Below are 24,358 nucleotides of genomic sequence, written 5' to 3'. Positions count from 1 at the left end.
TGCCAATCTACCTGCGAACTTCTCTGCTGCTGGGTTCTTGTACCTACGGTGTGACTTGAGGATTGCTCAACCCGTCGTGACATTGTATGCGTTCTTACCGGTGACTCATGTCGGGGTCTCCTAGGCGAGTTCATCAACGGATTATGTTGCTCTTCCTGATTGCGGTGCGGTGTTCCCCTACCGGCTTGAGCGGCCCCCCTTTCAGCCTGTGCCGTCTCAGCCTCCTTTCTCTTCTTACTCATTGCACTCATCACCCTTGCTGCTGTCTCCAATTCATCTGGTGTGAATGCTGACATAGGATCCTCTGCCTCTCCTCCACCTGCAGGGGGGTTATCGGCATGTGAAACTGGTTATCCTCCAAGGTATAAGTTTCATCCACTATCTTTATCTGAGGCTGCTCTACTGACTGATTTACTACTTTTCTAGTCACTGGTGTTTCATTGTTTCCGGCCATGATTGTTGTCGTTATATATATATTTTTTGTGTGAGGTTCTTAGGCGATAGAAGTTATCAATGTCCCCTCCTTCTAGCGCCAAATTGTTTCTGTCTGGACCTGAGATCCTGATACCCCTAAAATTGGTTCCGAGACTGAAAAATGCTCAGGCAGATGCGTTGGCAAGGTTGGCAAGTTCGAGTTTTGATGACTTGGAAAGGACGATCATGGTGTAGGTTCTCAGCTTGCCGATAGGGGTATCAGGATCTCAGGTCCAGACAGAAACAACTACTTACTTGAATGTGAGAGGTACTACTACTTACTTGAAAAGTAATACTTGAAAAGTAATGAATGTGAGAGGTACTACTACTACTACTACTACTACTATGACTATTATGATTATTATTATTATTATTATTATTATTATTATTATTATTATTATTATTATTATTGTTACTACTACTACTACTACTACTACTAAAACTATTATTAATATTATTGCATTATTATTATAATCATTAAATTTTATTATAAAATATTAATTATTATTACTAAAATATTAATTGTAATTATTATTATTAGTATTATTAAATATTATTTAATTATTATTATTTTTATTATTACTTAAAATTAATAAATATTATATTTATTATTATTATTAAATATTAAAAATTATTATTATATTTAAATATTAGTTATTATCTTTAAATATTAATTTTTATTATAAAAAATCAATTATTATTATTATTATTATTATTTTTTCTTATTATAATAAATATTATTAATTATAAGTATTATTATTACTGTTATTATCATTTTTATAATTACTATTATTCTTATTAAATATTAATTATTATTATTATTATTATTATTATTATTATTATTATTATTATTATTATTATTAATATTATCATTATTAAATATTAATTTTTATTATTTAAATATTAATTTTTAATAATATTATTAGTAAATATTATTTATTGTTATTATTATTAAATATTAATTTTTAATAATATTTTTATTATTAAATATTAATTTTTATTGTTATTTGATATTAATTTTTATTATGATTATTAAATATTAATTATTATTATTATAATAATTCAGTATTAAGTATTATTTTTAAGCAATGTAGAGTAGAGCAGAGTAGGGCAGAGCAGAGCATATTGAAGTAGAGCAGATTTCAACAGAGTAGGCAGAGCAGATTTCAGCAGAGCAGAGCAGCTCTAAAGAACGGGGCCTTAGTGTATTATATACTATGTAGGTAAAAGGTTACCTGGATAACTTGTTTAATAAGCGGGTTAGGTTTGGGTCAAAGGTTTTCAACACGTTTAATAAACGGGTTAGGTTTGGGTTAAGGTTTTTTCAACTCGTTTAACATCGACACGGCCCGTTTGACAGCCCTAACTATAGTGGATAAGCAATAATACTACTTCTTAGGTGCACACTCATGCACTTAGAAATAGGTGTAACAACAGCACAATATGAACATTAGCTTTTTAAAAAGTGAACATAAGCATAAAAATATGAATATTAGCTTTTTAGAAAGTGAACATAGGCATAAAAATTTGTGATTTTCGATTTCTTATGTGGTGACTTTGTGATTAACTTCGATTGATTAGGTTATACTACCTCCGTCAACATTTAGTTGCAACTTTGGGGTATTATTTGAGAGACATAAAATATTCCAAAGTTGCAACTAAATGTTAACGGAGGTAGTATATGATTTTCTTAATTCTAATGAATTGAGTTTTATCTGATTTTCTGCATTTTTTTTATCAGTGAACATAATCTTGCAAAATATGAACATATGCATAGGTTCCCTTAAATGTGAACATTGACTTTTCAGAAAGTGAACATAGGCATAAAAAATATGAACTTATGCATTTCAGAAAGTGAACATAACATTTCAAAATATGAACGTAAGCATTAGTTTTCTTAAAGTGAATATAAGCATTTAAAAGGTGAGCATATACGTAAAAAAATATGAACATAAACATTTAAGAAAGACAACATATGCATGAACATATTACCCATTAATATTTCATGAACAACACTACATATTTACATAATGAATATTTGAAATTATATACGAACATATAAAATATTATTATGAATATAATGCATTCAATTATGAACATAAAAATTTGAAGTAATAAAAAATAATATGATTATGAAACATATGCATTATAAATATTAAATGTTCATTTTTTTTACATGTTCATTTTTCATTTTTTTCATATTCATATTTTTTTACTTAATGATCATATTTTTTTTACTAAATGTTCATTTTGTAGAGCGTAGTGTTGATTTTTTTTACGTTGTTGCACCTGTCTAAGGTGCACAAGGGTGCACCTTAGACTAATTGCTACTCCACTTGTTTTTGGTAAGTTTCAATTAGGCCCGTAAAGTAATAACAAACAATGTCATTTTGGGCCGCGCTAAACAAATGAGGCCCAGTACGAAGTAGTTCTGATTTTGACCATACTTTTTGAAGAGTTGAAGGTATTATATACGATAATAAGAGTAAGAAGTAATCTTGATTTTGCTGAAAATAATTTACTACCTACTACCTCTGGTTCAATTTACTCGCAACGAAGGAATATTTTATGTCTCACAAATAATACCCCTTTGTTGCGAGTAAATTGAACCGGAGGTAGTATATTTAATTGATCGATCTACCATTTTTTGTTTGTAATTTGTAAAATGGTTGTAAGAATTTATTAATACTAATACAAAAGCAAAAGAGAAGATGATGAGTAATGAAAATTTTACAGTAGTCTTTTGAAATATAATTAGCATAATGTTTAATGATGATATGGTTTATAATTGACGTGGAAGCCCCACTTAATCTTCGGGATAAACAAAATTTATTTATCATATGACATTTTGGTAAATAAATCAACAACTTTTACAGTCATCATCATTGTGGGACCCACTTTTATTAAAAAAAAGTTGTTTTTTTGTTTACAAAATTGCCAAGTAATAAACAAATTTTTGTATATCTCAGAGATTAATTTGTATTTACCCATATTGACATATTTTTTTCCAAGTAATTAATTTTAATACTTTATTAATGGTATTAAATAGCGTTATCAACTTTTTTTTTAATTTATCAAAAATTTAGTTTCATTTATGTAATTTTTATTTTTTTTATAGTCTCTCAAAATTAATTATTTTATGTCGGATAAAAAATTTCAAAATTTATACTTACATTGTAGATATTATAAGAGTAATTGTGGTCATTTTATAACGTGAAAAAATGAACCTGTCATATTATATATCATTAAAATAATATGGTAGTCATTTTGCAAACGACCGTTGTAAAATCATCCGATGAGTAAGGTGTGAAATTGATTTTAGTATATAGACACAGTAGTTTTTGGTGTTTAAGATTTTTATTAAAACTTGTATTTTGGACCATGGAATAGACAAAAATATTAAATTTCATAAATGGGCATTCCGAGAATTGAACTCAGGATCTTTCGCACCCTAAGCGAGAATTAGAGCTGCAACCAATCCGAGTGGAGCCGAGTTTTAGTCTGTTCGAACAAAGCTTGATAAGAAAAATTAGTGTTCAGGCTATTTTGAGCTTGAACGATCTTTCAAAATTCTTGTTCGAGCTTGCCTCGTTAAGTATTTGACATGTTCGAGCTTTGTTCGCGAACATTTGTATTTTGAATTTAAGGTCAAGCTTGAACGAGCTTTATTCAAAAAACGAACATAGTACTATACGTTAAACTTATAGATTTTAATGCATCTACTTAATTTTATATGAGAAGTTTCCATTCTTTTTATGATAAAAAGGTAATCCCAAGCTTTCATGCCTATATAAGATGTAATAATTTGTAATTTTACAAATAAATATAAGTAATATATAAATAAACTAAAGTAGTTTTAATATAATAGAGATTTTTTGAGTTTGAGCAAGCTTTGACCGACCTTTAAACGAGCGTGAACAAACTTATGAATGTGCATAAACGAGTTGTTCATGAGCATTTTCGAGTTGAACATGATGTTGTTCGAGCTTTGTTCATTTATCTAACGAGCTTAAGATTTTTGTTCAAGCTTGTTTGTTACTTAATAAACGAATCTTGACCGAGCTTTGACCGAGTTTGTTCGCGGGTATTTCATGAACGTATCGGCTTATTTACACCTCTAGCGAGAATTAACCCCTTAGGCCAAATTCCTGCTGATGTACAACAGTACAAGCAAATCGATTGTTCAATAATAAACGTAACTTTATCATTTATCCGTGAAACACAAGTAGTACAAAAATCCTATTTCAATGCTCTTCGGCCTTCGCTACCAAATTAAAAACTCCTCAACATTTCGGCTTTCGTTTGAACTTTGAAAGTAAGAATTCTTCAATTATAAAGCATAGTATGTTATTTTATTGGAAAATTGCCAAAGATAATCCCAACTTTGCTCCGTCCGTTCAAAATAATCCCAACTTTTGATTTTCTTTTAGTAATCCCAACTTTATACACCGTCCGCCTAGAGGTGTCAAAACCAAACCGACCCGAAAAAATCTATCCGTTTCTAACTGTAACCGATCCAATTTGATTCGAGAAATTCAAAACAAAGTCGATCTGTAACCGAATTGAACTCAACCTGAATCCGAACTTGACCCGATCTGAACTTAACCCGGCACCGATTTAATCGGAACTAAAAACAACCCGAATTCGATTTGACTCGACCTAAACTCAAACTGAACCAATTGGACCCGACCCGAGCTCAACCTGATCCGAAATTGACCCGAAAGAAGATCTTATCCGATCTGTTTTGACCCGAACTGATATTAACCCGACCCAATTTTAACTCGATTTGATTTTTAGCCGCTCCGAATTTAACCCTACCATAATTAGTTATTAACCTTTTTTCCAGTTCTTATACTATTACATTTACTAACTATTACTCCCTCCGTTTCATAATGTTAGTCTCATATGGAATCAATCACATAAAATAAGAGAACAAATATATTTGGAATCTAACATTAAAGTACAACATAATTCATAATTAGTTTACCTTATTTAACTTTTTTGATTTTTTATTAGGAAAGCACAAGTCATAATTGCATAATTTAAGGCAAAAATTTCCTTACTTAAAGTCATGTCATCAATCCACAATCAATTAATTCCAAAAAAAAAAAAGTTATAAATGAAATATATTGAATATGGGTAGATTTTTTTAAAACGCCTAAAATAGTATATGGGACTAACATTATGAAACGGAGGGAGTAATAAGTTAACTTTTTTAACTACAAAAAAATAATCCGGAGTAACAAGTTTACTTCATGTACATAACAATTATATAAACAGTTTTTTCACCAAATGCCCTTGAACTTTTCAAAATTTCACCAAATACCATCAAGTTTTTCAAAATTCACCAAATACCACTGACGTTTGTTAATATTCACACCGTGACCTCAAAATACCCCTGACGTTAAAGTTTTGTTAGCAATAACATTTAATTCACCAAATGCCCTAACTTTGTTAAATAATTACACAAAATACCCTTATTTTTGGAAGTACAACGTCTAGTTTGAAATTTAAGGAAAGTAGCTGTTAGTTTTGATTCTCACCCGTTTTTTGCATAAATTCTCGATACATAGCATCCCTCTTATTTACTTAACTACAAATTTTTAACACCATGAGTTATCAATCTATATCATCCTCCTCAATGTATGAGAACTTTTATGTAAGAGTTGCAAACAAATCTTGTTGTTGTAGGAGAAAATTTGCAATAAGAAGTCCTGAGTCCGTTAGCCCACGAACAAGCCCTGGTGAGTATAGACTAATTGTCAAGCCACATAAAAAGGGCTTGAGTTTGCTATATTAAATCCATTAGACAAAAGATGAACTATAGCCAGATCCGTTTTTCGCCTAAACTCGTAAGTAATCACCTCTATTTCATTTGGCCATCTTTTTTTTTTTTTTTTTTTTTCTTCTGTTTGCGAGGTCTCCGGCACTTCTTTTTATGAATAGAGGATTGTTTCCCTTGATGTTTTGATGATAACACAAGTCAAATAGATAGACTAATGCCTTAATAAGTTTTGTAGTTTGCTTATGTTAAGTTGCAGGATTAATTCAAGGCAAAGGAACAAGAGCTAAAAGACCAATTGTAGTGTTCTTGTGAAGGAACTGGAGCTTCGGAGCAGAAGCTAAAGAAAGAAGACTCGGAGCAGAGACTTCTTAGAGAAATAAAGTCTAAAATATTTTTATCTTTTAGGTTTTATGTAAGTGAGAATAATTAGGAGTTGATGATAAGTGGAATGCGATTTTAATTGGTTAAAAAGATAGAATTTCTTTGATTGCTAAAAAATAGGAAAGATGGTTTTTGAAAATATCTTTTCTGATCTTATCTTTATTTAATATCTTTTTATTTTGGAAAAATATATTTGAATTGACTAGAAAACCTAACTTCCTAAACTTGCGCAACTAGTTGTTGATTTAGTCTTCACCACTAACGCAAAAACCTGCTTCTAAGAGGATCAAAGTACCCTGGTTTTTGGGACACGTTTGAAGCTCTGGTAGTGGTAGAAAGAAGTGGTGTTGATGTGCAGCAGTAGTGGTGTAAGTGGAGGAAGTTGTGACGTTTTAATCAGGCTATGTTTTCCTATAAATATCAAAGTTGTTCTTTGGAAAACTTCACCTTGCTCAATCACATCTTTTTATCTTTCTTATTTTCTTAAAGAGTCAAGAAGCGCATTCTACTTATGTGTTAACATTCTTAATTACATTCACTAGAGTATTGTGTTTTAGAATTGTATTTGGGAATTGAGAGTTTGAGTGAACTCTGAGAGAAGTCAGTAGAGAAAGAGAGAGAGAAAAGAAAAGAGAAAAGAACGAAGAGTGGAAAGTTGAGGGACTTGCTGCTGGGAACTTCCAGTTCTTAGAGGAACTTAAAGATATATCTTTTAGCTTGTAATAGGTTGTTTGCCCTATTATAGTGAAGAATCTTTCCTAAAATCCCAAGTGGTCGTGGTTTTTCCTCTTGTTAGGGCCAAGAGGTTTTCCACGTAAAATCTCTTTGTGTGACTTTAACATTCCTCTAGCTTAGTTTTATCAATTCCGCAAAAAAGTTAGCTAAATTCTCTCTTACTAAAATTCACCCCCCTCTTGTAGTATTGTTCTAAAGTAACAATTGGTATCAGAGCCTATTCCTCTCGGAATCAAGACACCCTGAAGAGGAGAATCTTGGCCCAAGATGAATTCTCACGAAAAACTTGAAGAAGGGTACTGTAGGGAATAATTTCAAGCCTTTAAAATCCCACTAGCTTGAACCCCACTGTGATCATACACTAAAGTACGGTGGCGTCCAAAAGGGAAGAAGATAGAGCAAAAGAGTCGCCAACAAGTTTTTAAGGAACTTGTAAACCATCACGAGGTGAAGGTTACACCCCTTAACGATCCAAGAGATCGTCAACTCCATAAGGTCATGAACCAAATAAGGGTTCGGGGATGATGGTACAAATCCAACCTAAAAGAGATTGAACCTACCCTAATAATAGGCCTCTACTTTATTCTGATCGTATTCATGTGCGCTTTCTGATTAGCATGCAATCAATAGGATTAACCCTAAACCTGTTTAATCTATGTTGGTTGAATATAATGCACAAATAAACTATTATTGGCGATCACTTGAATTTATAATCACAATTAACTCTGACAAGATTATTAATATCTTATTAAGCGTGATTGCAAATACCAATTCCCTTTAACATGCAATAAAGGTGATCAGGCAATAACAATAAAAAATATACCAAGCAACATAATAAATAATCAATATCATGATAATAATCATCATAGAATTAAATCAAAACAATAATAATCATAAATAAAATAATCATTATCAAAATAATAATAATAATAATATTCATAATCGTCATAAATTATAACAATTATAATCATTATCATGTTCATGTTAATATTAAAGCATAATAAAAATAGCAAGATCCTAGGCATGATACTAACAAGATTAATAACAAACCCTAGCATGTCACTAAGCAATAAAAATCAAGTCTTTAGCCCTAACATGACACTAACAATCATAAGTATTAGGAAGAGAATAAAAGGCATCATAGCAATCATATTTGATATTAAAATTACCCTAGACATGATACTAGGAACCATAATAACAATCTAAACATGATATCTACATCATAATATCAATTAATCAATAAAATCCCTTAAAGTACTTACTTGGATGCCTCGTACCTCTTTCTAATAACAAAATACACACGTTAGTAACTTCAAGGAAAAATAATAATCAAAACAATTAAATTAAATAATTGAAAGAGAGATTTGGGACCAAACCCTCAGAAATTAAACCTTTCACGTCTAGGGCGAAGGCAACTTCGAATATGGCTAGGTGTTTCTAGATCTTGTGAATGCGGAATTTTGTATTAAAAAGCAAAGAAGAAAGAACGCACAAAATGAATGTTATTGAAAAGAATTGAAGAGAGTTGATGATCGATGATGAAGATAGTTGATCTAAACTTAAGAATAAAGAGAATTGGTGACCCTTGATGATTGAAAACGGAGTTTTTGATACGATATTTATAGAGAAAATCATCCAAAAAAGATAATTTATCAAAACAGAGTCTGAAGACCACAAAACTAACTTGGCGCCAGCCCTGGCTCATTGGCGCCAGGACCAGTGGCTAGCGCCAGGCGCCAATGCTGGCGTCTGGCGCCAATCCTGATTCCAGGCGCCAAGGCCTGGGGTTGGACGCCAAACCGGCTTTCAACGCGTTTTCGAAAATCTGATAAATTTCCCGTACTGGAAGATAAAATAATATAATTTCAGTCGAAAATGCTATTTGATCTAATTAAAACTCTGAAGAGTCCTAACTGAATTAAGAATGATAAAACCTTCTAGAATTTTCTAGAAGACCAAAACCATTCCTAATTACATTAGGAATGATAAATCATACTAGGCCCTCCCCTAGATCATTGGGCCGTACTTAAAGCTCAAACCGGGCCCAGTTTAGTAAATTGGCCATAACTTCCTCAATATTCATCGGAATTGGGCTTATAATATATCGTTGGAAAGGACTTTGCAAACCCCATCCAACTACACCACTATTGGACCCATATCATGGACCAACCAAACTGGATTGGCTGTTTTCTTAAAATAAAGTTTTCAAAAACAGGGAGAAGAGAAAAGAAAAGAAATAAAACTTCCCGCAACACTAGACCTTTCCACACTTTCGTTTCATTCGATTATGATTCGACGTGAAAGGCACTCATCACTGGGTTTGGTTTTGGGGAGACACATTTGGGTGTCTACAGGTACTCTACTCAAAGACCTCCTATGTTGAACGGGAAATTCCATACATACTTGAAGAACAGGATGGAGATCTTCATCAAACTTCGAAGTAACCAAAACCAATGCTCAACACGAGGTAATTCCTAAACCAATGTCTGAATATGAGAAGGAAGACTTTGATAAAATGGAAATCAATGCTATTGCGGTTAAGATGCTTCATTGTGGACTTGGACCACATGAACACAATCGTGTTATGGGGTGCAAGAATGCTAAGGAAATTTGGGATCTACTTCAGGTTACCCATGAGGGAACCAATGAAGTGAAACGTTCGAAAATTGATCTACTTATGTATAAGTATGAACGTTTTGAGATGCAACCCAAAGAATCTATCCAGGAAATGCTTACTAGATTCACTAACATTATTAATGAACTAGTTTCTCTTGGTAGAAAAATTCCTACTGATGAGCAGGTTAGAAAGGTGCTCAGGAGTCTACCTCAGGATGAACGTTGGAGAGCTAAGGTGACTGCCCTCCAAGAAACGAAGGACTTCACAACGTTCAACATTTAACAACTTGCTGGTTCACTTATGACACATGAGCTTCAACTAGGAACTAGCAACAGTGAAGGCAACAAGAATTGAGGGCTGGCATTAAAAGCTGATTAAGAGGATTCTAAAGTGGATGAAGAAGAGGGTGCAATGTTGGTTAGGCGATTCATGCGGATGTTCAACAGGAATGGTCGGAACTCCAGAAACTGTCAAAAGAAATCCCCCAACTCCAAACCAGACTATGGTTGTCACAAATGTGGATCAACGGACCACTTCATCAGAGATTGTCCTTAGTAGGACATTGAGAAAAGAAAAGGGAAGGCCAAGGAATAGGGAAAAGAAAAATATACAAGACTCCCTTCTCAAAGACTGATGTCAAGAAAGCTATGATAGCTGCTTGGAAAGATTCTAAGAGTGAAGAAGATGAAGATCAACCAGAAGAGGTAGTTGCAAATCTTTGCTTGATGGTCAAATTAGATGAAAGGCGTGCATACCTCAAGGAACTTGAAAAGGTAAGTGAAAGTAACTTTGATACTACTCAACTTAGAATTTTATCCAAAGATGCATTAATTTGATCTAATTGTTGAAATGGAAGTTAATCTAAGTGATGAATGCATGCAAAAGAATGAATGTCAAAAAGTTCTACAAATCTGGAAGGATCATAGTGCTTGGCTTGAAACAGCACGAAATGACATCCAAACTAGATTTGGAGAACTACATGATAAATATCTTCTAATGTCTGAGATTCTTGAAAGAGTCAAAAAGGAAAATGTCATGTTAACTGTGGAACTTTCACAGTATAAACTTATCAGTACTGATATTGGTTCTAGAAGTTCCTTTAATGATTCCATGCAAAAATTCAACGCTGATTTTGAAAAACTCAAGTTAGATCTTGATAATTTTAAAACTCACAAGGATAAATTGGAAAGGGAACTGCAGGGTAGAAAAAGTAAAAGTATTGATCCTACTGCTACTTGTAGACACCCATTTGTGTCTCCCCAAAACCAAACCTTGTGATGAATATCTTTCACGTCGAATGATAATCGAATGAAGTGAAAGTGTGAAAAGTCTAGTGTTGCGGTTGTTTTTATTAAAAATCTTTCTTTCAGTTTTCATAAACCTTTTTCGTATTCTACTTATAAAAACGTCCAATCTAGTTTAGTTTGGTCCATGATAAGGGTCTAATAATGGTGTAGTTGGATGGGGCTTTAAAAGATCTTTCTAACGATATATTATAAGCCCAATTTCGATGAATAATGAAGAAGTTATGGCCAAAATACTAAACTGGGCCCGAATTGGATTTTACGTAAGCTACGACCCAATGATCATGATCATGAGGAGGGTCCAAAGGTTTAATCCTATTCCTAAACTAATTAGGATTTATTATAAGCTTCTATGAGTTTCTAAAAGATCTTAATTATCCTTTTTGAAAAGATAAGACCATAGAGTTTGAATTTGAATAAAAACTTTCCTTTTCTAAGTCCTAATTCTATTCGAATTTAAAGATGTTTAAAGACAGTCAGATATTATTTTTGTGCCTCATAATATTTATCCAAATTTTATATGATTGGATAGATCTTGAAATTATCTTTCCAATGGTATATTGTAATATTAATTCCGAGCTATAACGGAAAAGATATGAAAGGAATACGAAACTCTATCCAAAACTGATACCCTTCCACTATTTCAACCATATCTTTTTATTTACAAAATGTTTTAATCTGATTCTAATTGGGTTGAAAAGTAGACTTCAAGAGCTTTCCAACGACATATTATATGCCTAATTTTAACTTTTGGATCAAAAGATATGATAAAAACAAAATCCGCAAAAAAACTGTCTTAGCGCCAAACGACAATCCCGTCGCCTGGCGACAAAGCCTGTTGTCTAGCGACATGAGGTTTTTTATTCCGATTCAAATTCTAACTCTTTTCTATCGATTTTTGGACTATTTTTCTTATAAATAGGGTCCTTAACCTCCGTTTTCAAATCACCTATAATTCTCTAATTATCTCTCTTATCTCTTGAGCAATATAGCTTTCTCTCTCTCTCTTTCTAAACCAACCCTTTTGCAAACACCATACCGCATACGTTAGTTCTAGACACACCTAGCCAAGTTCGAAGTTTCCTTCACCCTAGACGTATTTGAAATCATGCCTAATAAGATAATTAATAATTTGGTTTAGGCTAATATGATTTTAATTCAAGTGATCGCCAATAATAGCTTTATTTGTGCATTAATATTCAACCAACATAGATAAACAGGTTTAGGGTTAACCTAATGTTTGCATGTTAGTCAGAAAGCACACATGAATACAAGTAGAATAAAGTGTAGGCCTATTTATAGGGCGGGTTCTTTCTATTTTAGATTGGATTCGTACCCTCATCCCCGAATATTCAGTCTTGGTTCCATACCTATTGGAGTTGACAATCTCATGGATCGTTAAGGGGTGTAACCTTCACCCTGTGAACGGTTTACAAGTTCCTAAAACTTGTTGGCGACTCTTTTGCTCTTGTTTATTTTCCTTTGGATGCCACCATACTTAAGTGTATGATCACAGTGGGGTTTGAGTTTGGGATAGTGCTTGAAATATTTCCTACACTCCTAAATGCATTAAAGATGCTCAAGTCAAAAGAACTGAAGGACTTGGGTATGAGTCAAAAAGGAAAGGTAGTAAATAGAAAAAATATGTAGACCTACCAAGTAGCAAAGTTTGTACTTTCTTTGAAAAAATGAGACATTTGCATTCTGACTGTAGAAAGAAAATGGAACATGATAAAAGAAATGTTAAGCAAGTGTGGGTAAGGAAAACTGATATCGCCTCAACATCAAAGAAACCCAAGGATCCCGGGGTTCCTGGAACTAACACTTGAGTTTTCTTGCAGGTCCTAATGAGGGGGAACAACCTATGGTACCTCGACAGTGGTTGTTTAAAGCATATGATAGGAGACAAATCAAAGTTTTTTTCACTAGAGACCTACCCAGGAGGAACAATGACTTTCGGAGACAACAAGAAAGGAGAAATCATTGCTAAAGGAAAAATTGGAAAGTCAACCTCCCATGCAATAGGAACGTGTTCCTGGGCAAGGGTTTGATGCATAATCTACTTAGCATATCACAATTCTGTGATAGAGGAAACTTGGTAAGCTTTACTTCTGATGAATGTCATATCTTCAATGGCAGATCAGGAAAGGTTATTCTAAAAGGAACGAGAAGAGGAAATACCTATGTGGTTAACCTTGACTCAATCCCAAAGAGTAGCCTTACATGCTTGAGTGTTATTGAGTGTGACTCTCTACTCTGTAACAAACGTTTTGGTCATGCTAGCTACTCTTTAATTGATAAACTCAGGTCAAAGGACTTGGTAGTAGGATTACCAGCTATCAAGTTCCTGAATGATAAAATCTGTGATGCCTGCGTAAAAGGAAAGCATGTCCGAAACTCTTTTCGAGCTAAAAAGATGGTGAGCACCACAAAACCATTAAAGTTTATTCATATGGATTTGTGTGGCCCCATGAGAGTTCAGAGTAGGAGTGGCAAGAAATATGTGTTAGTTATTGTTGATGATTACTATAGATATACTTGGGTGATATTTTTAATAAGTAAAGATAAGACATTTGATGAATTTGTAGAATTTGCCAAACATGAGCAGAAAACAAGTGGATTCTCTATAATCCATCTAAGATCTGACCATGGTACATAATTCAAAAATTCAAAGTTTGATGAGTTTTGCAGGGAACAAGGTATGAACCATAATTTTACTACCCTAAGGACTCCTCAACAGAATGGAGTGGTTGAAAGGAAGAATCGAACGCTGGAAGACATGGCAAGAACAATGTTGATTGCAAGCTCACTGCCAAGGAACTTCTAGGCTAAAGCTATCAACACAGCATGCTACATAATCAACAAGCCAGGGTAACCATCAGAGCAATAACTAACAAGACTCCTTAAAAATTATTCAAAGGGAGGAAGCCAAATATCTCTCATCTCAGAGCCTTTGGACGCAAATGCTTTGTTCACAACAATGGGAAAAGGAACTTAGGGAAGTTCGATGAGAGAAGTGAAGAGGCTATATTCCTTGGCTATGCCTCAAACAACAAAGCTTATAAAGTTTATAATAAGAACTCTTTGTGTGATGAAGAAAGCATTCATATAATATTTGATGAATCTAACTCATTTATGAATGTACAGGAACATGACAATGATGATTTTGAAATTGGATTGATTAGAATTAGGGAAGAAGATGAAGAAGTCCTGGTAACACGATAAAATACACCTTTTATATGCCATATTTATATGATATTTGTCGTGAATTCTTTCTACATTTAATTATTTAAGCGTTAATTTATATATATATATCGTTATTGCTCTCCTCGGGATCTTTTTCTTTGTTTTGTAGGAATAAGCTATTGTGTGAGTTGAGCTATGTATTGGAGATGTTTTAATATGAAAAGGAAATTGCACAAGGACAAACTACTCCACAACCGAGGTGTGACATATGCCTTTCTCCACAGCCTACCCGCGGAAGCACATTATAAAAAAGAAGAAGAAGAGTGGTGTGGCAGCCCATTCCACAGCCCGCCTGTGGCCAGAAGAGGTGCGCCACAACCAGGTTGTGGCCTGCTCGTGATTGGTACCTTGTACACGAAATTGGGCTTGTATGGGCTTGATTTCTCGGGAGTTTTAATTGTATTCAACTACTCTAATATTATCTTTGGCTCATTGCTTATATATAGCTTGTTATTATTAGGGATAAGAGAGGGGGGTCGCCACTTTAGTATTGAAGGAGGCGTACCTCGATCGTCATGTATTCTAGCAGCAACGTTGACATTTAGTTAGTTATTTTCCTTTTCTTTTGTTCTTCATTATTTTTAGTTACTTTAGTAATTTAGTTTGATGATGATTTCATTCTTTCATTCAATCTTGGTTCGTATGTCTTTTGTTTGTGAGTAGAATTTATTCTAGGGTTAGGTTGAACCCTAGCCATGTTTGATACTTGATTTATTCTTATAAAGTCTCAATTAATTATTTATATTGTTCATGCTTAATTGATTGTGCTTATGCCAATACTAGATCAGGGATAATTGGTATTGTTATTATTCCATTGTCTTGATTGCAACGGGAGTTGGGTTTTGACGGATTTGAATAAATCAATTAAGGGTATGAAATTCTCCACGGAAGTAGGTAGAACGGATTATTAGGAAGTTAGGGTGCCGAACTTAACGTCTTTAATTTACATGATTCCACGGAAGTAGGTTTGATTGTTAATTAGGGAAGCAATTGACAACTCGGGAGAGATCTTTGGTATTTTATAGGGCGTACCTTTCCTTGTGAACGTATAATTAATTGATTGGGGTAAGAATTTGTCTTGTATTGATTATGCTAGTGGTGATACTTAATTCTAGATGTTTTTATTATTTGATTTTCTTGCTTTAGTAGTATAATATTTTCAACCCTATTTTGATTGACTCGTCTAGTTTCAATTCATAGTAACCAATATTGATACTATTCTCTGTGGGATCGACCCTGACTTACCCTACTACATAATTAGGAGGTTTAGTTAGGTATTATTTTTGGTAGGTGTACGACCGCCTATCAAGTCCAAAAGCAAACCAGAGAAGAGCAAAGAGATCCAAATGAAAATCAACAAGAAAATGTTGAATTTCCTCAAGAGGAAAATCAAGAAGAAAAGGCTAACGAACAATCGGTTCTTATTTAGAAAGCTTTTACAATATTTAATTAATTGCTTTCACCTAGTGGTCCCAACATATATTCTCTCTCCTCCAATTCTCTCCACTATTTTTGCCTTTTTTTATATTTTATTCTTCCACCAACTCCACTACCTCCATATTTTATTACTTTTTTTTAATTTTTTCTAAAATTCCGCACATGGAGAAATTGAGCAAGTATTTAAAAATGGATGGAGTATTCAGTAATATTTATCTTGTATAATAACATACCCCATTCTCCATATGATTTGAAGTCAATTAAAATACAAAAAGAATAAAAAATAACTATTGTTTCGGAAAAGTGCGTGATATTTTTTTTTTCTTTTTTTTGACACAAAAGTGCGTGACATTAATCAAAGTTCGGAAAACTCAAATATAAGTCTGACATAATATAACACATACAATCAATCACTATGTATCTACTCCCTCTGATTTTTTTATATGCATCAGTCTGACCGGCACATTTGCCGAGACGCTACTTTGACCATAAATATCTTTAATTGTGTATTAGTAAAAATTGTAACAAAATTATATTATGAAATTAGACATTATGACGAATCTAATGATATATAATATAATAACATTTATTCATTTTTTAGAGGTAAAAAATTAAGTCAACCATGTATATGAATAGTGCAATTGTCAAAGTGATGCATATAAAAAAAACGGAGGGAGTATTTATTAAGAGTTTAATATTCATTTAATTTGGAACTTATAGCTCATGTTTTGATCAACGCAAAATCATACTTCCTCCGTCCCCTTTTGATAGTTCCTTTTGGGTAAATTTTAGTCCCAAAATGTTCACCCCATTTGCTTTTTCCAACAACCATTAATATTAATTTTTTACCAAAATTCCCTCCAATTTGCAACAATACTTGTGCAAATTTAAATTTCTCATGTAAATTTTGTTTTCTCATGTACTTTTTTTAGTTTATCTCTCTACTTTTTTGCATACCTAATGTCAATTTACTTTTTCCATGTAGTTTTACTATTCTTATTTGTGTTTATTAATTCCCGTGAAAAATGCCCACAAGGGAATATCAAAAGGGGACGGAGGGAGTATAATATCAAAATAATGTAAGATATTACCAATACACATATACTTACAATATAGGATTTGTTATATATTCCCTCCATTTTAAAATACTTGCTCCATTTCTCCATGCGCGGAGTTTTAGGAGATTTTGGATAAAGCAATAAAATATAGAGATAGTGGAGTTAGTAGAAGGTAAATTGGAGGAGAAATAATCTAAAAGTGATAAAGTTGGGTCTCATTAGTTGAAAGAAATGACTTATATATTATAAAAGCTTTCCAAATAAGGAAATGGAGTAAGTATTTTAAAACAGCGACAAAAAGAAATTGGAGCAAGTATTTAAAAACGGAGAAAGTACAAAGATGCAATAATATATCACAACATATTCTCCAAAATTATGGTAAAACTCAAATTTCAATCACAAAATCATCTGTACTAAGTATTACCTGTATAATTGGATTACTTCGTGTTAAATACTGGTTTGGGCCGCACCCGCAAGAGAGAGAGAGAGTCCACATTACAAGATCAAAGGAGGTTCCATAATCCTAAAACCATATGACGACAGGGGGAGTAGCCCCTTAGCCTTATAAAGTGATTAAGGCTCTCTTTTTCAACCAATGTAGGACACTTACATGTGGAGATACTTGAGAGGTTTATTCTTCAAACATCTCGTTTAACGATAGGATCAAATGTATTTAAGAATCAATATTCTCGCCACTCATGGATTCCACATCTTCCAGCAACTCTGCGTGATGGAGCTTAAACTAATTTGATCATCCAAGAAATTATAATAATTGTGACACAATTCGTTATTGAATGGATTGGGAGATATAAGTTTTAACGTCCGAAGCAATTATGTAGCTTTGGTGTTGATAACGTATTGTGAAATAAGGAGAAAATATAAGAGATGGAAAGAGAATTAATCTGTATATCTTTATTATTTTATATACATATACATACAATGCTAGGGTTTATTTTGAGAATAATAAACCCTAAATCTAGAATGTTCCGGAGAGTACAGGAGTTTATAGACATCCACAAATATTTCATAACAGACGTCTTTTTTTTTTTTAAATATATATATATATATATATATATATATATATATATATATATATATATATATATATATATTCTTAGGAATGTTTATTACTTCATTTATTTATTTTAAAATATTTACCTCTTGCATTATTATTTTAAAAAAATACTAATAAAATATTTCCCTCATGCATTGAAAACCAAGTTCCAAAATCTTTAATTAATTAATTATCATAAGTCATAATCTATAGTGGACAAGTATCACTAGGTTACAAAATAATTTGTAAAATCTTAACTGGCAAATTAGATACAAAATTGTGGTTCTCTAATACTATTTGCTTTCAAGTACCAACCACAAAATTTTCACCAGTGTTTGTCGAAGCTCTCGTCCTCACAATTTGTTAACATCATATGGACACCCCGTGGGTCACGTGCAGTCTTGCCAAACATACCATCCATTCATTCAACTTACATTTATATAATGTACATAATTTACTTGAATGTTCTTCAATTTGAAATACGAAACAAAATTTTCTTCTAATTCTTTAGTTATTTGCAATGCAATGGTCTTAATCAACTAGTATGTACTTCCTCAAAATGCCTATGTTGGGTTTGAATCCACGAATGTTATATTTGACATCCAGAGTTAAAGACATCTTTACTGTAGGATGTTGTCATGACCAGTGGCGGATCCAGAAATATTCTCATAATATTGCTCGCTCCTTGACTATAGAACCTAGCTTACCCTACTCCAATGAGGGAAGTTTGTGTTACAAGGCGTCGTGTGCTCTCTCATTTTCACCCCTTCGATTTAATTCAACAAAGCATGGATCGAGAAATTTGATGGTTGTTCGAGCAGTTTCGATCCCTGAGAGCGCGGATGGCGGTGCCGAAACCAAATCTAGTAGTCTGGCTCTTCCTTTGCAGCTTGGTGGCATGTTTCTCCTTTGGTATCTTTTGAATATTTACTTCAATATATACAACAAGCAGGTCCATAATCTTTACATTGTCTATAATTTTTATTTTTGGTGAATTCCATAGTCTGATTAAATTGCCCTTCTTTTTTTGTGTGGTGTTTTTAGGTTAATAATCAAAAAAGGGGTGATTTGCATTTTACTCTCTTCTTAATTTTTTTAGTTGTAATATATTGGCTTGATGCGTTTCTGATAATTAATTACTTTAGTGACGTAGATTAGTAACAATAATTGTTATTATAAAAGTACTCGTATACATTTAAAATGACAAATAATTAATCAATATGGTACAAGTGTACAGCTATGAAAATCGAAAAATAAATTATAAATGAAATATTAATTGAAGCTCTAATGTGAGTCATGTTTGCAGGTTCTTAAGGTCTATCCATTCCCTTCAACAATCACAGCATTCCAATTTGGATGTGGGAGTTTGCTTGTTCTTCTTATGTGGGGTTTCAATCTTCATCCAAAACCAAAGATTACCCGTTCACAGGTATATTACAATCAACTAATCAAAGTATTTCTATCTTGTAATTTTATATAGAGAGTAAAATTTAGAGAAGTCATAAATGGGCCTTGGTAATATTATAATAATAATACTCAAGTGAAGTTTCATACTAAAGCCAATGATAAATTGGTATTAGGCGAGTAATCTATCAATCTTATTAGTTAGCCACTTAGCCCTTTTACATGTGTGTCGCCTTGCTTTAATCTTGCAATGGGGTGTTTGGCAATTGGCTTTTTGCCTAACTTTTGGCTTTTTAGTTTGGTCAAACAGCTAAAGAATATGTTTGGTAGTTGGTTTTTTTGTTGGCTTTAAGCTAGCTTTTCCGCCAAAAGTTAATAAGAGTAGCTTTTTTATTGGCTTTTGGTCCACTTTATCACTAATAAACAGCTAACAATTATTAATAATTTTACCAAACACTTATGTAAACAGTCGGCTTAAGTAATAACTTAAAAAGTCAACTCATACAGCTAATACTTCCAGTTAGTCAAAAAAGCCAAGAAAACAAGCCAACAGCCAACCACCGATTGTCAAACAACCCCCTATATAAATAGGTCATTACAATTTTGTTGGGATACTTTATCAAGCATATCTTCAATTATATTCTCATTATTCAATTAAGCTTCATTGGGCCCTCCCTTTATTGGATATTGATTATGGGTCAGGGTCATTCATTTTTACATCATCAAAGATCTTCATTTCACCAAACACGAGCCATATTGGTTTGACTACATAAAGGCGGATCAAGGTTTAATCCTATAATCAATTGATAATTGAATAAGTAGCCCACTAATCTTATAAGTTGATCATCCTTTCTTCAATTTCTTTAACGTGAAACAATTATATATTCTCAATTCACATGCGGGTTATTTTTACTATAGTATATTTAACAATGGACTAATTTGTTTTTGGTGTATGCATTAATTAAAATAAAGTTTGCAGCAATATTACCATTAGCAATAGCACATGCAATGGGAAATCTTCTAACAAATGTGAGCCTTGGAAAAGTAGCAGTCTCATTCACACACACAATCAAAGCTATGGAGCCCTTCTTCACCGTTCTTCTGTCTGTGCTCTTTCTTGGTGAGGTCAGCTTTATATTAAATGTCCTTAAGTTAAAATTACTTGTTAAATTCCAATGTTACTTGTTTAAGTACAATAATTTTAATCAAATTGATTGTTGCTAATTTAAGCTAACTTAAGAATATAATTACAGAGGCCTAATATTTGGGTGGTTTTAACTCTGGTGCCTATTGTTGGTGGAGTGGCATTGGCCTCATTTACGGAGTCTTCTTTCAATTGGTGAGCTTTAAAAAACTTTTTGTAGGATATCACTAATTTACTATACTTGATAGACACATAGTAGGACTCTGTAAGGAAATATTGAGATAAATTAAGACGGTCTCACAGTTATTATGTTGTACTTCCGGGAGCACCATGTTGTTTGTGCTATAGATTCTAACAAATATTATCAAGAAAATATAAACAAAAAAAAACTAACTATAAACGTCAAAAATTTTCGTTCATTTTATGTTGTTTCAAACATATTAGACTTGTTTGGCAAATGGTTGTTGGCTGTTTCACTTGGCTTGTTTGGCTGTTTATAATGACTTTTAAAATTGGCTGCTTAAGTTGGTTGTTTATAAAAGTGTTTGGTAAATTTAATTGTTGGTTGTTGCCTGTTTATTAGCCAAAAGCCAACAAATACTTTTTTTTGACTGTTTGACCACATAAAAAGCCAAAAGCTAGCCAAAAAGTCGTTTACCAAACATGGCCATTGTTCATCATCATGTTATTCTCAAGTCAATGTCATGTTGTTTTTTGTGTAACATCATGTCTGCATTAAAGGCATGGTCATTCTAGCTACGAGCACCTAAAAATTTTGTGCCTCATATTCTACCCATGAATATATTCTCAAGTCAAATTGCATACAAATGCTACTAGATTAGTGAACATAACTTGTTTTGAGTAAATGAACTATTGTTCAAAACTAAGAGTGATGAATAATGAGATTTATGTTGCAAACAGGTTGGGTTTTGGCAGCGCAATGGCTTCTAATCTCACTAATCAATCGCGTAATGTGCTAAGCAAAAAATTGATGGTTAAAGAAGAGGTAAATCACTAAATCATACTCCCTCAATTAGGATGAAGTATGTGACATCTTTTCAATTGAAACATACATTTGATTACATGTATTGTAGTTGATTAAATTAGAAAGTGTGTACATCAACTTTGGATGTAATGTAAGCATATTTTGATCACTTTGTTGAATATTTACAGGAGGGTTTGGACAACATCAATCTATTCTCCATAATTACTCTCATCTGCTTTGTCTTTTTACTACCAACAGCTATTTTGATAGATGGTGTCAAATTTTCACCTTCATATTTTCAATTAGCTGTAAGTTAGCTACTCAAGTTCCAATTCACTAGACTATCATGTAAATATAATTAGCATGACATGTTTATTATTTGTTTTTTTTCCTTCTTAATTAGGCAAGTCAAGGGTTAAACGTTAAAGAATTGTGTGTGAGAGCCCTTGTTGCCGGGCTATGTTTCCACACTTATCAACAGGTAAAAACTCGAATACCCTCTTTATATATACGAATTGAAGTATGTTTGTATATTTTACTAACACGAATTTGTACGTGTTGGATGAAAGGTTTCTTACATGATATTAGGAATGGTATCAGCTGTAACACATTCGGTGGGAAATTGCTTGAAGCGAGTTGTAGTTATTGTGTCTTCAGTGATCTTCTTTCAAACACCCATTTCGCCCCTTAGCTCTTTTGGTAAGACCATCCTATCGAGTTATTAATTAAATCCACACCATTTTAAAGATAGTTTTTACAATTTTACAGTACAACGTTATTTATACCTTAATCAATCTTAGAAGACATTAAACGATGTACAAAATGATTAAGATTGGTTTATAATTTGCCAATGCAGGAACTGCCTTAGCACTTGCTGGTGTGTTCTTATACACAAGAGTAAAGAGATTGAAACCAAAGTTTAAAGCTACATGATTTGGGCCATTCTTGTATTTCAAAAGCAAAGGGTGTGGATGTCAAAATCAACAAAAGTGCTTTTTTTTTTCTTCTTCTTCTTCTCTTCTTTTGGGTAATGTGGGCTGGGCCAGAAACCTATATAAATGTGGTTTTATGTCCATTGTAACATATTCATGTCCACACCCTCTGCTTTTGGACCCTAACAAATGAGTGATTTGTGCTGGTGTGAGGCCCACATTTATAATTTTTTTGTTTTTCCTTTTTGATTTTCTTTGATTTGGTTGAAGACTTGAAGATGTCAACTAGGTTGTAACTTGTAAACGAGATAATCCAACACAAACTACTTTTCTGTAATTTCAGCCAATTTCAGATTTAATTTTCCACATTAAGTTGTAGCATTAGTATATTATGATTCATAAATCAGCCGGTAAGGCTATAACTTATTATGTAGCAAATAAAGTTTACATCATATAGACTTAAAACAGATAACAAGCGTTTTCTAACATGCAACAAACTAAAGAACTATGAATAGGTTGAACTTTTTGAATAATGTTATGAGCCTATTTACCTTGATAGTTGATATGCTACCAAAAGGGGCAGTACTAACTACATTGAGTGGCTTCCAAGCTAAGCTTGCTAATAAGATGTAAGAGATCATGATGTGCTTCTTCACCAATATCATATCAAGTCAATGCATTGTCATTATAAAAGAGAAAGATGACACATGTTTTGGGTTTTCCCTACCTATAATGATTTTTTTTTTTTTTTTTTTTTTTTAAAAAAAAGGTCTAGCATTCATATATTCATTTTTTAAAAATGTACTACGTATCAGTATCACTTTATTTTACAATATACTTTGTTATTATCTTTAAAAGTAGGATAGAATGATGGATTGATATGAAATTGCTTATGTTGTATCTTTTTATTTAATTACTTTAGTAGTCTCTCTACCTCTTATTTTTTGCCCCATTTTCCTTTTTAGTCTGTCCCTTTAATTTTATAACCGACATTAATTCAACTACATTTAACTCCACCATTTTTTTCCCTCACCAACATCGACCATTTCAACCCAAAATTAAAAAATTAACTCTAGCCCTTTGAAGCATACTTAAAACAACGAGGATGGAGAATCGCCCATTTATTTAGATGGAAGACCCCATAACATACCAATTAGTTTCCCATAACATGACACTTTAGCTCACTAGCTAGGAAGATCTCTTTAAAGTTTGATTAGGTTCCTATAAACTTAATCTCCAAGTAAATAGCTCTACTTATATTCACATTATATATACATTTTAAAAATAACTCTTTAAACTTAAAACTTTTTGTGTTGCCTTTTCAATTTCTTTTTCAAGACCCTTTCAAGTATATGACATTGTCTATAAACTTTTGTGTTGCCTTTTCAATTCCTTTCTTCAAAAAGGAAGGCACGATTGCAAAAGATTAGTCTAATTCCAACTAAAATTTCCAAAGTATATTAGTGCTAAGAAGCCTAATTTATTAAACCAATCTTCCAAAAAGCAAGATTCATTTAATATAATCCTTTATAATTAAAGTTGGAACAACAAAAAGGTTAGAAATGGGGGCGTGTTTCTCAGATGTAAAAGGCGGTCAACAAGCAATTGGTGGGATGGTTCATGCAAATGATAATGCAAACAATGAAGGAATTAATGAAGCTGTTGATTATTTGTACAAAGCTACTGGTTTTCAGCCCCTTTTTACCCACATTGAGGTCATATCTCTAATCTACATTAATGTTTTTATCAATGCATGGTTTTTTACCCATTATCTTGGTTAGTAATGTTATTCGCTTTATTAT

The 24,358-nt window shown here is 32.7% G+C and overlaps 2 protein-coding genes across 2 annotated transcripts; both read left to right on the top strand.

The window, feature by feature from the left end:
- Positions 1–9,857: 9,857 nt before the first annotated feature.
- On the top strand, positions 9,858–10,274 carry LOC145627605 (uncharacterized). The gene has a single exon (XM_081679972.1). The coding sequence runs from the start codon at positions 9,858–9,860 to the stop codon at positions 10,272–10,274; it is 417 nt and encodes a 138-aa protein (XP_081536098.1).
- Positions 10,275–18,507: 8,233 nt separating this feature from the next.
- On the top strand, positions 18,508–22,915 carry LOC145628855 (phosphoenolpyruvate/phosphate translocator 2, chloroplastic-like). The gene is made up of 9 exons (XM_081681274.1): positions 18,508–19,043; positions 19,398–19,520; positions 20,468–20,620; positions 20,749–20,834; positions 21,561–21,645; positions 21,813–21,932; positions 22,028–22,105; positions 22,194–22,323; positions 22,481–22,915. The coding sequence occupies exons 1-9, from the start codon at positions 18,636–18,638 to the stop codon at positions 22,555–22,557; spliced, it is 1,260 nt and encodes a 419-aa protein (XP_081537400.1). The 5' UTR covers positions 18,508–18,635; the 3' UTR covers positions 22,558–22,915.
- The last annotated feature ends 1,443 nt before the right edge of the window (positions 22,916–24,358 follow it).

This window comes from Chenopodium album, chromosome 4 (assembly GCF_948465745.1).
Source record: "Chenopodium album chromosome 4, dcCheAlbu1.1, whole genome shotgun sequence".
NCBI classification, from domain to species: Eukaryota; Viridiplantae; Streptophyta; class Magnoliopsida; order Caryophyllales; family Amaranthaceae; genus Chenopodium; species Chenopodium album.
Note: the sequence above shows the minus strand (reverse complement) of the source record. Positions and strands in the feature narration are given on the sequence as shown.